This window comes from Falco rusticolus, chromosome 1, assembly GCF_015220075.1.
Source record: "Falco rusticolus isolate bFalRus1 chromosome 1, bFalRus1.pri, whole genome shotgun sequence".
Taxonomy (NCBI): domain Eukaryota; kingdom Metazoa; phylum Chordata; class Aves; order Falconiformes; family Falconidae; genus Falco; species Falco rusticolus.
Genome location: NC_051187.1, coordinates 103,943,158 through 103,955,950, shown reverse-complemented (window position 1 = coordinate 103,955,950; position 12,793 = coordinate 103,943,158). Strand labels below are relative to the sequence as shown.

General features: G+C 44.1%; 2 protein-coding genes across 2 annotated transcripts in view; one reads left to right on the top strand and one right to left on the bottom strand.

The window, feature by feature from the left end:
* Window positions 1-6,335, bottom strand: part of ALPK1 (alpha kinase 1) — a 48,422-nt gene extending 42,087 nt beyond the window's left edge. Inside the window, exon 1 of the mRNA XM_037393248.1 lies at window positions 6,131-6,335. The gene's annotated coding sequence lies outside the window, so the exon portion shown is untranslated. The remainder of the gene's footprint in view (window positions 1-6,130) is intronic.
* Window positions 6,336-7,508: 1,173 nt separating this feature from the next.
* On the top strand, window positions 7,509-12,527 carry TIFA (TRAF interacting protein with forkhead associated domain). Its single transcript, XM_037393239.1, has 2 exons — window positions 7,509-7,658; window positions 11,258-12,527. The coding sequence occupies exon 2, from the start codon at window positions 11,278-11,280 to the stop codon at window positions 11,836-11,838; it is 561 nt and encodes a 186-aa protein (XP_037249136.1). The 5' UTR covers window positions 7,509-7,658; window positions 11,258-11,277; the 3' UTR covers window positions 11,839-12,527.
* Window positions 12,528-12,793: the final 266 nt, after the last annotated feature.

Below are 12,793 nucleotides of genomic sequence, written 5' to 3'. Positions count from 1 at the left end.
AATCCTCTCTCTCACAGTCCAGCAAGGCTTCTGAAATACAGCAGGTTACAATGGCTCAAATCTGAAAGGGCAGAAGTCAACATAACCCAGAGTGAGATGGAAAATGCCAAAGTGAGCATATTTATTGAAACGTGGTTCCCTCCTGTCTTCTCTTCCCACCTCTATTCCACCTTAGAGCCCTTTCTGTGGAAAGGCTCACATTTATTTCAGCGAGGTTCACATTTATTTCAGGTCTACTTTTTGGTCACTTAGTTTTAGGATGCCAGCTAGAAAGTAAGGGCAATACCAAAATGATTTACTAGAAACTACAATTAAAGCCTACATCCGAGGAAAACAGGTAAGTGTTGTATTGTACCAGTAAGCTCCACAACATAAAGGCATCACAGGTAGAGTATTTTAGGACACAATCATATATATCTTTAAAGAAAAAAAGAAAAAAAGGGTCATGTACCTCCAAGGCAGGCTGCATCTCTCACAGCTGGGTGCCCTTAAACACTACGAACTGAGATAATGGAATAGAGTTTTTATTGTCACACAACACAGAATGTGGAATCTTTAACACCTTAACATCTATACAAATTCAAAGGGAAAAAAACCCAGCCTACAAAATGCTATATTTATTGGTCCTACTACGTATCAGAAAAAGATGGTTTCTTTTAGTGCTTATCTTTAATTCTTCAAAATAACTTTCTTTGTTCAATCACTGTTTTTGAAGGGAGCTGGAAAGGCTGGTTCTGTTCAGTCTGCATTGTACCCATCAAACCAGACAGAGTGAGCAGAATCAGTCTCTACAGTAAAATCTCGGTCCCTGAGAAGGCAATGTTTAAACTCCTTGCTATCAAAATAGTATCTCATCCAAAGTGTGGATAATCCAACAGATTTAGAATTGCTACTGTGTACCTAGGAGACACGACCACATTGTCCCTCATGTGGCGAATGTAAAGAAGTACAGAAATGGTGTTTTGGAGGCTATTCCAAAGTGCGCTGAAGTCATGAATCTTCTGCTTTCAGCCAAACCATTTCACTGGAGTCTATATCAATTGTCACAGTTTTTACACTCCAGTGGATTTTCTTCAGAGCAAGAGGAAACAGATTATTTTTTTTAATACAGTAAATAAGGTTCTAACAATGAATAAAATCTATCAATTCCCAATATAGTATTTAAAATACTTGCCACTAGCCAAACTACGTATTGTGATGCCTTTGATTACTGCTGGTATCTGGCCACTTCGAGAAAATGCAGCTACCTCAGTTTAGTTCTTTAGAAGAGGAAATAGCAAAGAACAGAGAACACCAAACTGAAACGCAAGGGTTATGGCCTAGGGAGAACACACTTACTTCTACTGTAATCTGTAGGAAACCTGGACGGTTGTTCCAGTTCTTGCAAAGAATGCTGTTGGTCTCTTAATGGTCACAGCTGATCACTGAGATTAAAAAAGTTGATAAACCTTCACTCATTGGCTGTAATACACCAGTTCAAGCCTCTTCTTGTTCCGATCTTCTATGCGAGAGTTGATGTGAAAGGTGGAGCTTCTACTTCCTGGCATACCCTCTGTCACACAGAACTCAAGTCAAGGCTGTGCGCTGTTGCTGGGCTACCCACAGCAACACGGACTTCTCTCAAGCTTTGATAAGGTTCAGTCTCACATAGCTACTGAACAAGGTCTAAAACCGAGATACCATGAAGATGTCATAGGTCATATGTAGCAAGTTCAAGGGTATCTGTAGGGGAAAAAAATCAATTGTGGACTTCTTGGAAGCTATTAGAGAAGAAGAAGCCTTATCTGTGTGCCAAGAGTTTTGTCTTTCTAGTTTGAAGAGAAGTTCCACAAAATAACAAATGTAGGGAGATGCCTATGCCAGCTAGAAATGTAGTCACATACAACTAGGGGAGTAAAACTTCACTTGGTAAATCACCTCCACATACAAAGACATGAGATGACCACCACATAACTGAAAGCTGGACTCAGTTATTGGTAAATAAAGAGAACTCCAGCAGGGGCTCACCAACAAAAACCCCAGACACAGGGGAATCCTGTGACCACAGCTACAATGAGCAGCTGTGCATAGACTACTCATCCCCGATATGCCTCTAAGTTGCACAAATTATTTTTTCATTTTCAGCTCTACTGAAATTCATTAAGTCACTCGTCTCTCAGAAACGTGATGCTTCAGCACACTTAAGACTGCAGGCTTCGTTCCAACTTCAAAAAAAAAAAGATAACAAGGAAGAGCTGACAATTTTTCTCCTGTATCAGGGCTTAAAGATGATTTATTTTTAATTCTGAGCAAGAAGCAAGCACCTGCTCTATGGCACTGAACCTCCCTTACTCTTCTTTTTCTACTTCTTGTTCCATAAAAGCTGGAATTACAAGAGCTTCTCTCCCACCAAGCTGCACAAACCTTCCTCCAAAGACAGCTGTCAATAAGAAGGAGCTCCTAGTCATAAGTAACATCGCCACCTCTTTCCACAGTGTCCCTACTGTGCTTTCTTCTTCTAGCCCTAGACCTCTACCAGCTATTTACAGAGAGGGCAGCCAACTTTTCAACAGAATAAGGAGGGATATGCTGAGGACCCACTACTGGGTCTTGCTGCGTGATGTCAACAGACAGATCAGTCTGTTCCACCTCCCAGTCTCTTCCCAGTGTTTATTTCCTTGCTGCCCCATGACTGCCTGGTTTCACTTGTCCTGTAAGTCACTCCACAGGTGTCTAGTCCTGAGCAACAAAAGCAGAGTGGGGAGAAAGCGGAAATAAGGGCAGTGGGATGGATGAAAGGGAGAGAATCCAGACAGAGGGAGAAAGGCCCCAGAGAAAAAACAAACAGAGGGTGGAGGAAGCAACAGAGGGGGTAGAAAAAACAATCAGGAGGATGGTGAGAGGTAAGAACAACAGACAGCAAGGGGGAAAGGAAGATGGAAGAGAAACTGCAACAGCAGGCAGGCAAGAATGACGCAAAGGGGAGGGGCCAGAGTGGTTCAGGATGACCAAGGGCAGACAGTGATGTAGAAAAAGAAAGAAAATGAGAACTTGGAGACTGGCATAAACAAAGTCCATCTTGTAAGAAACAGTTATCTTCAGTAGTCAAGGGGAGCTTCTATTTCCTATCTCATCTGAATAAACTGATGCAGAAGAGTTCTTTTTCCTGAGTAAACAAGGAACAAAGAAGTAAATAAACATTGAGGGAACTGTGCTCTCTTTTCTTCCCTTGGAAGACCTCCTCTCTGCTTCAGGGAGTAGAACTGTTCTTTGCACTGGGATCTAAACATTCAGTGAATACAGCTCCTTTCCATGCATCTCTCTTCCCTCTCACACTGAGATCCAGCTGAATATCTTGCTTTATTTTTGGAACACATGTGTCTTTGAGAAGGGCCTATTTCTTTTCGGTCTAAATGTGAGGCATTGGTTCCTGTATGGCAATAATAACACATTGCAGAACCTAGCTATAGGTCCTTTTGTACTCTGTTATACCTTTCCCAAATGAACTCTTAGAAGTTACCACTGCCATTATTACCAGCAACTTACAAGTACCACAACAGCTCTCGCAATATCAAAATGAAGTTTCTGGCTTCAAAACAAAACAAACCCCACAAAACACCAAAAATCATAAAACATGATGGCTGCCCATGTCTGGTCACACATTGCCACCTACTGGCTCCCACCCCTACACCCTCAGCAGTGCTGAGGTGGATCAAGGAACAGGCTGTGAAGCAGAGGGGAAGAGCAGCAGGAGGGCACAGATTGGTATTTGAACCCAACATGCATATTACAGGTGTAAGCAGTAAATTTATTATAACTTAGCATTACCTACACACAAGCAAACACATCCACCAGCCTGGATTTTATGGCTCTAAAGCAGCAATCAGTTCTCACCAGCCTCCTTCTCTGTGTCTCTCTACATCCCTGAACAAGTGAAGGACAATTTCAGGTCACCCCTGTGCCACACCAGGACAGCAAGCCCTGGGACAGGGGAGGTACCACGGCAGTGTGCCCCCTGTCACCCATCATGCCCAGGCCCATAAGACAGGCACCTGCTGCAGCAAGACAAGAGCGAGGGAAATTCAGCAAACGGAGCCCACATACCTTGGGAGCTGTGCCCATGGGACTGCACAAACCAGGGGAATACGGAGAGGCTGGCGGTGGGGGGTAACTCGCTCACCTATTGTGCTCTTACAGGCTTCCTGCTAACCTCATCTAAGAGGCTGCACTTCATATCTGTCACAGACGAGACATCGAAACACAAGTGCATTGCTTATGTCCCCTTGTGGCAAGAGGCCAACCCTGCAGAAAAACGGCAGCTCTACATGAACCAACCCCTAGTGCATTGAAATCCACTTCAAGTATTTCTAATGCGAAGTTTGACATAAGAGGTCTCACTAGGTCACAGTATCTGCTTCACTATTCACATGATTACACCACTCACAAGCTGTACCAGTGAGTGTGAAAGCCAGTAATGAAAAAAAAAAGGGCCACCAGAAAACCACAGAAATCATACTTTTACGTTTACATACTCAACATTTACAAGTGCACCCTTTACACTTGCATCCATCCTGTCACACAGCTGGCAAACCCAAGCACTGCATCAGCAGTTTTGATAACCACACGTAAAACCTGGCCTTAGGAGGAAAGGACAGAAGCATGGTGAAAACTCAGTACCACTGAAATCAGGTCAGGCTTGCTGTTGATCCAACAGGATAAGGATACTTTCATTATGTTAATTTAAATAGCAGAGAGAAATAGAAAGTTTCAAACTGGTCCAGACTACAGCTAGTCTCTTGTCTTGCCTCAAATGTTTCCAGAACAGCTTTTACACAGTAAGAGAGAGAGAACTATAAAGGACATAATTCCCAAGTGATTCCTGAGTGTCCAAGAACAGTTATCACAGCTTCCCAGCTCGTGACCAGCCAGGCAGACCACTAACAGTCATGCCAACTGCACCATGTGCCAGAGCACTCAAAAAAGACCCAGGGATGTTCTGGTAAGGTTTCTCACAGCATGTTAAAGCATAGGGAGGAAGCTTGGGAAGGAAGGTTTCACATCAAGTCATTTAGAAAGAATTAGCTGGAACACAGGTATCCAAAAACAGTCCTTCCACTCACTAAGACAGCATACACTTTCTATTACTCTTCTGACCTTCCCAGAAAGAGAAACAAACATATTTGCCCTCACTGACGCAGAGATTTTCAAAGCCAATAGTGACCAAAAGCAATGTAAGACTTCTTAGTATTTCTCCATTTTCCAGATTTGCTTATTTAGGCTCCAGAGTTATCCGAATCCTTATGAATCTGTTGTTAGAAAAACAATACACTACCACAGCCGAGCCAAAACCACCTTAGTCTTTCAGCCTACACATTACAAATACTTAATTAGCCCAAGCAGCTAGCATCAATAATGTGCCACCGATAATTACACAGGGCATATGTAAGCAGGAAACATCCATTTAAAGTAATGAGCATGCCTTCTCCTAGGCCTTCCTCCTCTCTAGGGATTAGCAAGGCAACCTCTAGGGATTAGCAAGGCAACAAATACAGGTATCTGAAAACCAACCAGCTGGAAGCAGCTTGAAAGGACAGCATGGTTCTTCTCCACCTTTGTTTCCATATCCCACGCTGTCTTTGCAATCCAGGGGAACTTCATGTGCCACCAGCTCTGCAGTCCACCATGGGAAGGCTCAAATTTCCATCACCTCAATTATCCATTGGATAACTTCAGGGATGCGAGAATAGATTCACACTCCAGAAAGGAAAGCATTTCTGGGGAAAACCGCAACCCCAGGTGAGGAAGGGATTGTGCAGACAACACAAAACAGGACAGCAGCAAGAGCTACTAGGTTAACACTGACATCAGCTCCTCTGGCCCAGGTCCCAGCAGCTTGTTCACCATGCAGTGCAGCTCAGCCCTACAGAGCTTTACACATTTACTTGCAGTTTTGCTTTTGAGCAAAGAAATTTTGATTAAAAAAAGAAGTTACTGTAGTACAGGAATGAACTCTAGTAAACCACATAACCATTTCAGCAGGAAGATCATCCAAAAAAACCACAAGCAAAGAGTGCATGAATTCCTGTCATACCGGACAAACCTGGAGTTGTTTTCCTCAAGCTGGCAGGATTCCAACCAGTTAGAAACTTACGGAAAAGAGGAGAAGAAAATCCAGTTCTTGTGCTCCCCTCTACGAAAACATGCAGAGCTGTATTTAAATCATAAAACAATAAGGAATATGCAGTTAATATGAGGTTACATAATACTAGGAATAAAGGAAGGGTACCTCAATAGGTACAAGTATTGAAATAATCCTATCAGAAAAGCTCTCTTGTGACGTGAGAAGTAGGCTGTTTCCGGAACTGAAGGGCTGACAGGAATTGCAACCATAAAGAGATGCAATAATTAGCAGGGTTGCACAACTCTGGCTTTTCCAGAAGGCAGCAAAGTGCTTTTGTCTGAGCCCATACACCCAGCCCTGCCTGCTGCGGGAAAGGCATTATTCTAAGGAAAAAACTTGGAAGAATCTGTTTTCCTTCTCTGCTTTTCAACGTGACTTCTTGCAAAACACAGTCTAACCTCCTTTTTATTTTTTCTGATGTGAGGGGAAAGAGCACACGCAGCAGACATATTAGCCTGTGTACAGATACAAATGTATTCTGAAGATCTACAAAGGAACTTATCAACCCACAAGTAATTTACCTGTTTGTTGAATAAATAAAAGGAAACCACAAATGAAAATAAGTTTATATGAACAAACAGAGTATCTCACTGCCCGTGCCAAAGCAATTAAACCTACAGGACTCAGGGAGGCACAGCAGCTCGTTACTCACGAGGCTATACAAACCCAGGTAAGGGAGAACACCGAGCAGGGTTCAGGCCAAGGTGGAACAGGTTTTTTCTGCACCCTGCCTCTTGCCCTGTGCTTGGGAGGAACCTTGGTTAATAAGAAAAATTATGCAGCTGGATGAGAGAGAATTACTCCTTTTTTTCCGGCCAGATGGCAGGGCTGCCTCAGGGTTTCTAGCAAATAGAAAGTTTTCAGCCCAGTTTAGATCACCAGCCAAAGAAAGATTAGTTTTTTCCCCAAAGGCAGCACAACGAAGCTGAACTACCGCTGCTTAAAGCGAATAACCCAGCATTTTTAACTACTCGATTTAAGAACATCGTCAGTCACCTGCTACGCTGCTTATATTTCACTCTTCAAAGCGTTAAGCTGCGGGTGCGGGGCTGAAACAGGAATGATTTCAGTGAACTACTGACCCTGCAGTCTGGATCCGTCCCTGACAGGGCTATGATCGCTGGTTTGGGTACGGCACTTACATGCACGACGCTTGAGATGCCCACATAAAATCCCTGACAGAGCTGCACCTACTTTTTTTTTTTTTTTAATTTCTTCCCGGTTTACTCACTACAATAAAAGGAGAGCTGGTACACCGTGCAGAAAAACACCTCAAGTTCACCCTTCGGCCGCCCGGCAGCCCCCGCCTCCCCTCAGCGCCAGCCCCCGCCCCGCCCGCCGGGCCTTTCCCGCCCGCCGCCGCGCTGAGGTACCGGACGGTGAGGAGGCGCATACCGGGCGGTGAGGCGGCCGCCCCCGCGGACCCCCGGCAGGCGCCGAGGTCCGCGCCCCGCAGGACGGACGGCAGCCAGAGGCGCCCCCGCCCGCCTGCTGACAGGTGAGGGGGAGGCCGGGCCGAGGGCCGCCGCCGCGGGTACGGGCACAGGGCGGACCGGGCTTTCTTCGCTAGGCGGCGGCTGAGGCGGCGAGGGCTTTCGGGAGCTCCCGCCCCCGACCCTGCTGCGGCCGGCGGCGCAGAGCCCCGCCGGCCAGTCCGGGTGTCCACGGGTGGGCAACAGTTAGAACCGCGGCGTCATGTCTGTTGGGAAGGAGCTGTAAGCCCAGCGAGGCCACCGCTGACCATGGCCCCAAGCGCCGCATCTGTGTGTGTGTTAAACCCCCCCGGGTGGTGACGCCGCCCCCTCCCCGGGCAGCCTGTGCCCGTGCCGGGCCACCCTTTCCCTGAAGACATTTTTCCCGATATCCAGCCTAAACCTGCCCTGGCGCAGCCTGGGGCCGTTCCCTCTTGTCCTGTCGCTTGTTCCCTGGGAGCAGAGACCGACCCCCCCTCACAGCCCCTGTCAGGCAGCTGTGGGGAGCGGTCAGGCCCCCCCAGCCCCTCTCCAGGCTGACCCCCCCCAGCCGCCCATCAGCCTTGTGCCCCAGACCCTAAATACGCCCCGTTAGAATATTCTCACGTGATGCCAGCAAAGATGATGTTTTTAAGCAAAGCAGAGGTTGCACTCCCAGGCCCAGAGCTGTCAGGACGCGCCTGGGACACGCTGCCTCGGGATGCCCGCAGGGGTCTGCCAGCCTCCTGCATGATCGCTGGCTTAGGGCGAAAGATATGCTAGTGACCATAGCATGGCAATCTGGGGAGACAAAAAGGACAATTGTCCTTGTGTAATGTGCCTGAAAATTATTTTACACATGGCTACATTTATTAATTAGAGAAGGGGAAAAACAGCCGCTGGTTGCTTCAGCAGCACCCACTGAACCTGGACTGTATTCTGCACTGCCTCTGCCTCAAAGTTCATGGTCATTTTTAGAATGTAAGTTAAGTTAAAAAAACAGATGTTATTCTTTTTCCCAATACACAGGTTGAACACTTGCATTTTGATCTGCAAAAGCAAATTGGCAGAGAGCTCTGAGCAATACACTGTAGGTTGAGTTAAGCTCTTGTTAAACACTCAACTAGAAAGTGTTTCTTCTGGTGTGTCCTTTGTTCTTGTTTCTTGTTCTTAATGCTCTGTGTCATTCTCCTGTCTCTAAAAATGGGGATAATGATGCACACAATGTCGGGAGAAGGGAAAGAGGCAAGATCACAATTTGTTTGCAAATTAACGAACAGCCAATAGCAGTGCAGTGGGCTACCTTACAGTTGCAGAATTCTGGACTTAACTGCAGGAAGTTTCCTTCTGCAGTTGGAGTTCTCTGAAATTTTTCTCCTGTCCAATATAATCTAGTAAACAGAAACTCTTTCAGTATTTATGTGGAATTATGTTCAGTCTAACCTTGATAAACCTTTAATGCAGGACTCAGCTACTAAGTTGGGCCTGCCTGAGGTGGCACACAAGCAGATCATGAATAGACAGCAGGGTCTGTGAGAGCTGCTGAAATCCAGGTTCCATGGGCACTGCTTAAGTAATTAGTGGCCGTTCTTCCCCTTCCCTAATTAATACACGTAGCCATTTGTAAAATTCATGAACATGTGACTAAAACCATTTTATCATTGATCTGATACATCTGTATACGCTGCAGCTTTCTCAAAATATATTTCTTTCTATTCCTGTGTTTTGCCCCGTCCTGATACACTTCAGAAAGCAATTTAAGGGAAGATACTAATGGAAGCAGAACATGCTTTTAAGTTGGTACCAAATTCAGCCCAAGTCTTGAGGCCGAAAACTCTCTCTGTAGGCAGATCTGCAAACTAAGTGAAATGACTTGGTTTTCCCCTTAAACTAAAGATGACCCTGTGTAACATCTCACATCCTCTTACTAGTGCAAAAGAGCAACAGGCAGAACTAAGCACAGGAAGAGACATCCACATTCCTGTTCACAGAGCTGCTTCCAGCTCTCCAGAGCTGAGGCATACTAGGAGGAGGTGGGATGGATGCCAATGCCACCGCAGCTTGTCGTACAGATAGCAAAGGAATAGCCTGCCATCAGAGCGTCTTTCTGTACTTCTGTCAAAAGCACAGATGATATTTTCTAGTTTGTTTTAAAGCAAGCTCTTTGATTTCTCGAAGCATCTAAGCTTAGCACTGTTACAGCCTACTCCAGTAAGCAAGCTGAGTTTGCTAAACTACTGCGTCAGAACTGGTGCTGTTATTACGTTGAAAGTATAAGGAAACGATTGTGAGGTTTCACCCAGAGAGTGATGCACCGATATACAGCCATTCACTGTGCTTGGAGTTTATGCACAGTGGTATAATTTAGTCTTAAAAAAACACCACGAGTCAGAAAACTGCAGTGATGATTCAACTACCCATAAAAAAAATTAAATTGTAAGCTGCTTTTCAGTGTCATTCACTGAACAGAGCTGGTGAGAAAGCTCACGATTGGCATGTGGCATGTGACATGTTGGAAATTTAACTACAATCTAGGAGAAACATGACAAACATCTGCACTGTATGATCCCCGTTAAATGGCTGCTCACATGTTTCTCTGTTGAGTAATGGAGAACTCATTCTCTGGTTCCTATTTTAAGTACCCAACCTTTTCTTTCTTTAGACTAAGTTTCAATGCAGGAAAATACTGGCCTTGCTTGTATAGAGGACGAGATCAGAGTGTTTCCTAAGGTGTCTCATAGGTTTTATGTGGATGCATTGCAGTCACTCAGACTGTGGAATAGAATTTAAGTTCATAAGCAAGCATCTCTGTGCTGCATGTGAGAAGCTTAAACCACCAAAACCCAAAATGCAACAAAAGTTATTTTTAGTGCCTAGTTAAGTATTTCTGCAGCAGATAGCTGGGATGTTCCAATAGGCAGTGGGGAAATACTTAGAGCTGGTGACAAATCCTTCTGCAAGGCATCACTGATATTCCAGCTTTTGCATTCCTTTTACGTACTGTCACATCAGTCATTTCTAAAAAACTGTATTTTGTTTCATACAAGAGGCAAATTCTGACTAAAGAGCCAAAAGAGTGCTTGATACACATTTGAACCATTACTGCCTACAGTCATTTATCTGATAGCTTCTAGTCAAAGGACTACACTGTAAAACAGAACACGCAGGTCTAGATAATACTAGTTAATGCTCCATTTTAAGTCCATAAAGTAAATCTTACTGTCACTGTGAAGTAACATATTTCTTCCAAAGATAAGTCTTAACTGAAAGATTCTCATGAAGAGCTAGCTGGCAGCAATTTACAGTCAAGGGTGTTTTCGAGAGTTCTGAAGTGCTAACACAGTCATTGCAACAGATGCGAGATTGACTGACAGCAAGAGTTCAGCACAGAGCAATGTGTCACTTAGCTGTGGTCACCAAAGGAATCTCTGGTGAAGTGGTGGAAAATGATGGTTGTCTTGGACTAAGTAGCTTTGACTCCCGGTTCTTCATTCCAGTGATTTCATTACATTTACTGTCAACCATTTTGCTATAAATTACATATGGTCACTATACAATAGTATATGAGGTAACTGAATGCTACACTGATCCAGGTTTTTTGGTACTACAGTGATTTCATGCTAGTATTTGACTTTTTTTCTTGTAGTTCCAAGGACGCCTTTCATCATGAGCTCTTTTGAAGAAGCTGAAACTGAAGAAACAGTAACGTGTCTCCACATGACCTTTTACCATCCTTGCCAAGACAACAAGATGATGTTTCGTTGCTTGAATTTCCGTAAACGAGAACAGGTCAGGGCAGATGAAATGGCCAAGTTTGGCCGTGATTCTAGCATCTGCCGTTATAATTTAATAGATACTCGCGTTTCTCGGATTCAGTTTTCACTGCAGTTTTACAGAAAACTGAACAGCTCAGAACTTTGTTTTGAGATAAAGAACATGAGCAAGAAAACAAAACTGATTGTGGACCAAACAGAACTGGGTTACTTGAACAAAATCGACCTGCCATGCAAGTGCATCATATGTTTTGGGGACTACCAGATTTTAGCAGAGATTCAAGAAGGGGAGTCCGTGGATTATTTTGAGACTCACTTACACATGGCTGAAGTGCCAATCTTACAAGAAAGATGTGTGCCATCCCTGCAACCTGTACAGGAGAATGGCATTTCTTCTTCGTTTCCTTCCCAAGGCAAAAGCCCCATAGAGATTGATGAAAATGAGTCATGCTAGTGGGGAGGAGGAGGAGGAGGCCGGATCCGATTTTGATAATTTGAAACCTGCACAACTTCCAAAATTGAAGGCTGTCATCTCAGTCCACTGTTCTTGATGGTTCTCACTGCTGCACATCAGTCTTCTTGTTGTTGTTTTCAGAATAGGCACACCAGAACATACTTTATTCAACAGTAACAGATTCCTGCCACCATCTTCACCAGGACACATGTGCTCCGATTGCCACTGTTTGCCACAAACATGTAGGAGACAGAGGGTCACACAAATCCATTGCAGCAGATTCAAGAACTCTGAGCACATGCCTTGAAGGTATATTCAACAGGCATTAACATGGAGCACACAGAACAGTGTTTGAGCCCCTGCTCTGACTAGCTAAGTAAGGATGTAAAGTCTCACCGCATGTGTTATACTTTGTGCTTTGCTTTTGATGTGAAATTGCAAAATGTTTTCAAGCCTAGGTTATAACTTCCCAGATTTTGCAGCTTAGAAATACTTAGCATAGTCCTTTAAAGTTAATTTTTAACTTTGCAGTGAGATTTTTCTTCTATTTTTAAAACAATTTTTTTCAATTAACTCCTTTTGCTTGTGAATGTAAATAAATATGGAGTATCAGTGATCACTGTATGTAAAAATCCAGATAAATTTTGTAATAAAAGCATTTGGTTACCTCATAAGGATTTGCTGTCTTCTACAACTGCAGTCTAAAAGCACTTAATGGTGAATAAAATTATTTCCAGGACAATCCAGATAAGCCCAGAATACTGCCAGTGAAAATTTCTTTCTAAAAGCAGTATTGCTCCAAGATAAGAGTTGGCTAAAATACTTTCAGCAACTTTTCTACCTCTACCCCCCATCCCAAGTTCTCTTATAGTTTTGTTTGCATTCAAGTATTTCTCAGATTGTTTCAATTAAGTTTTTCTTTGCTAGGGGCTCATTTTTCATTGATACTTCACAA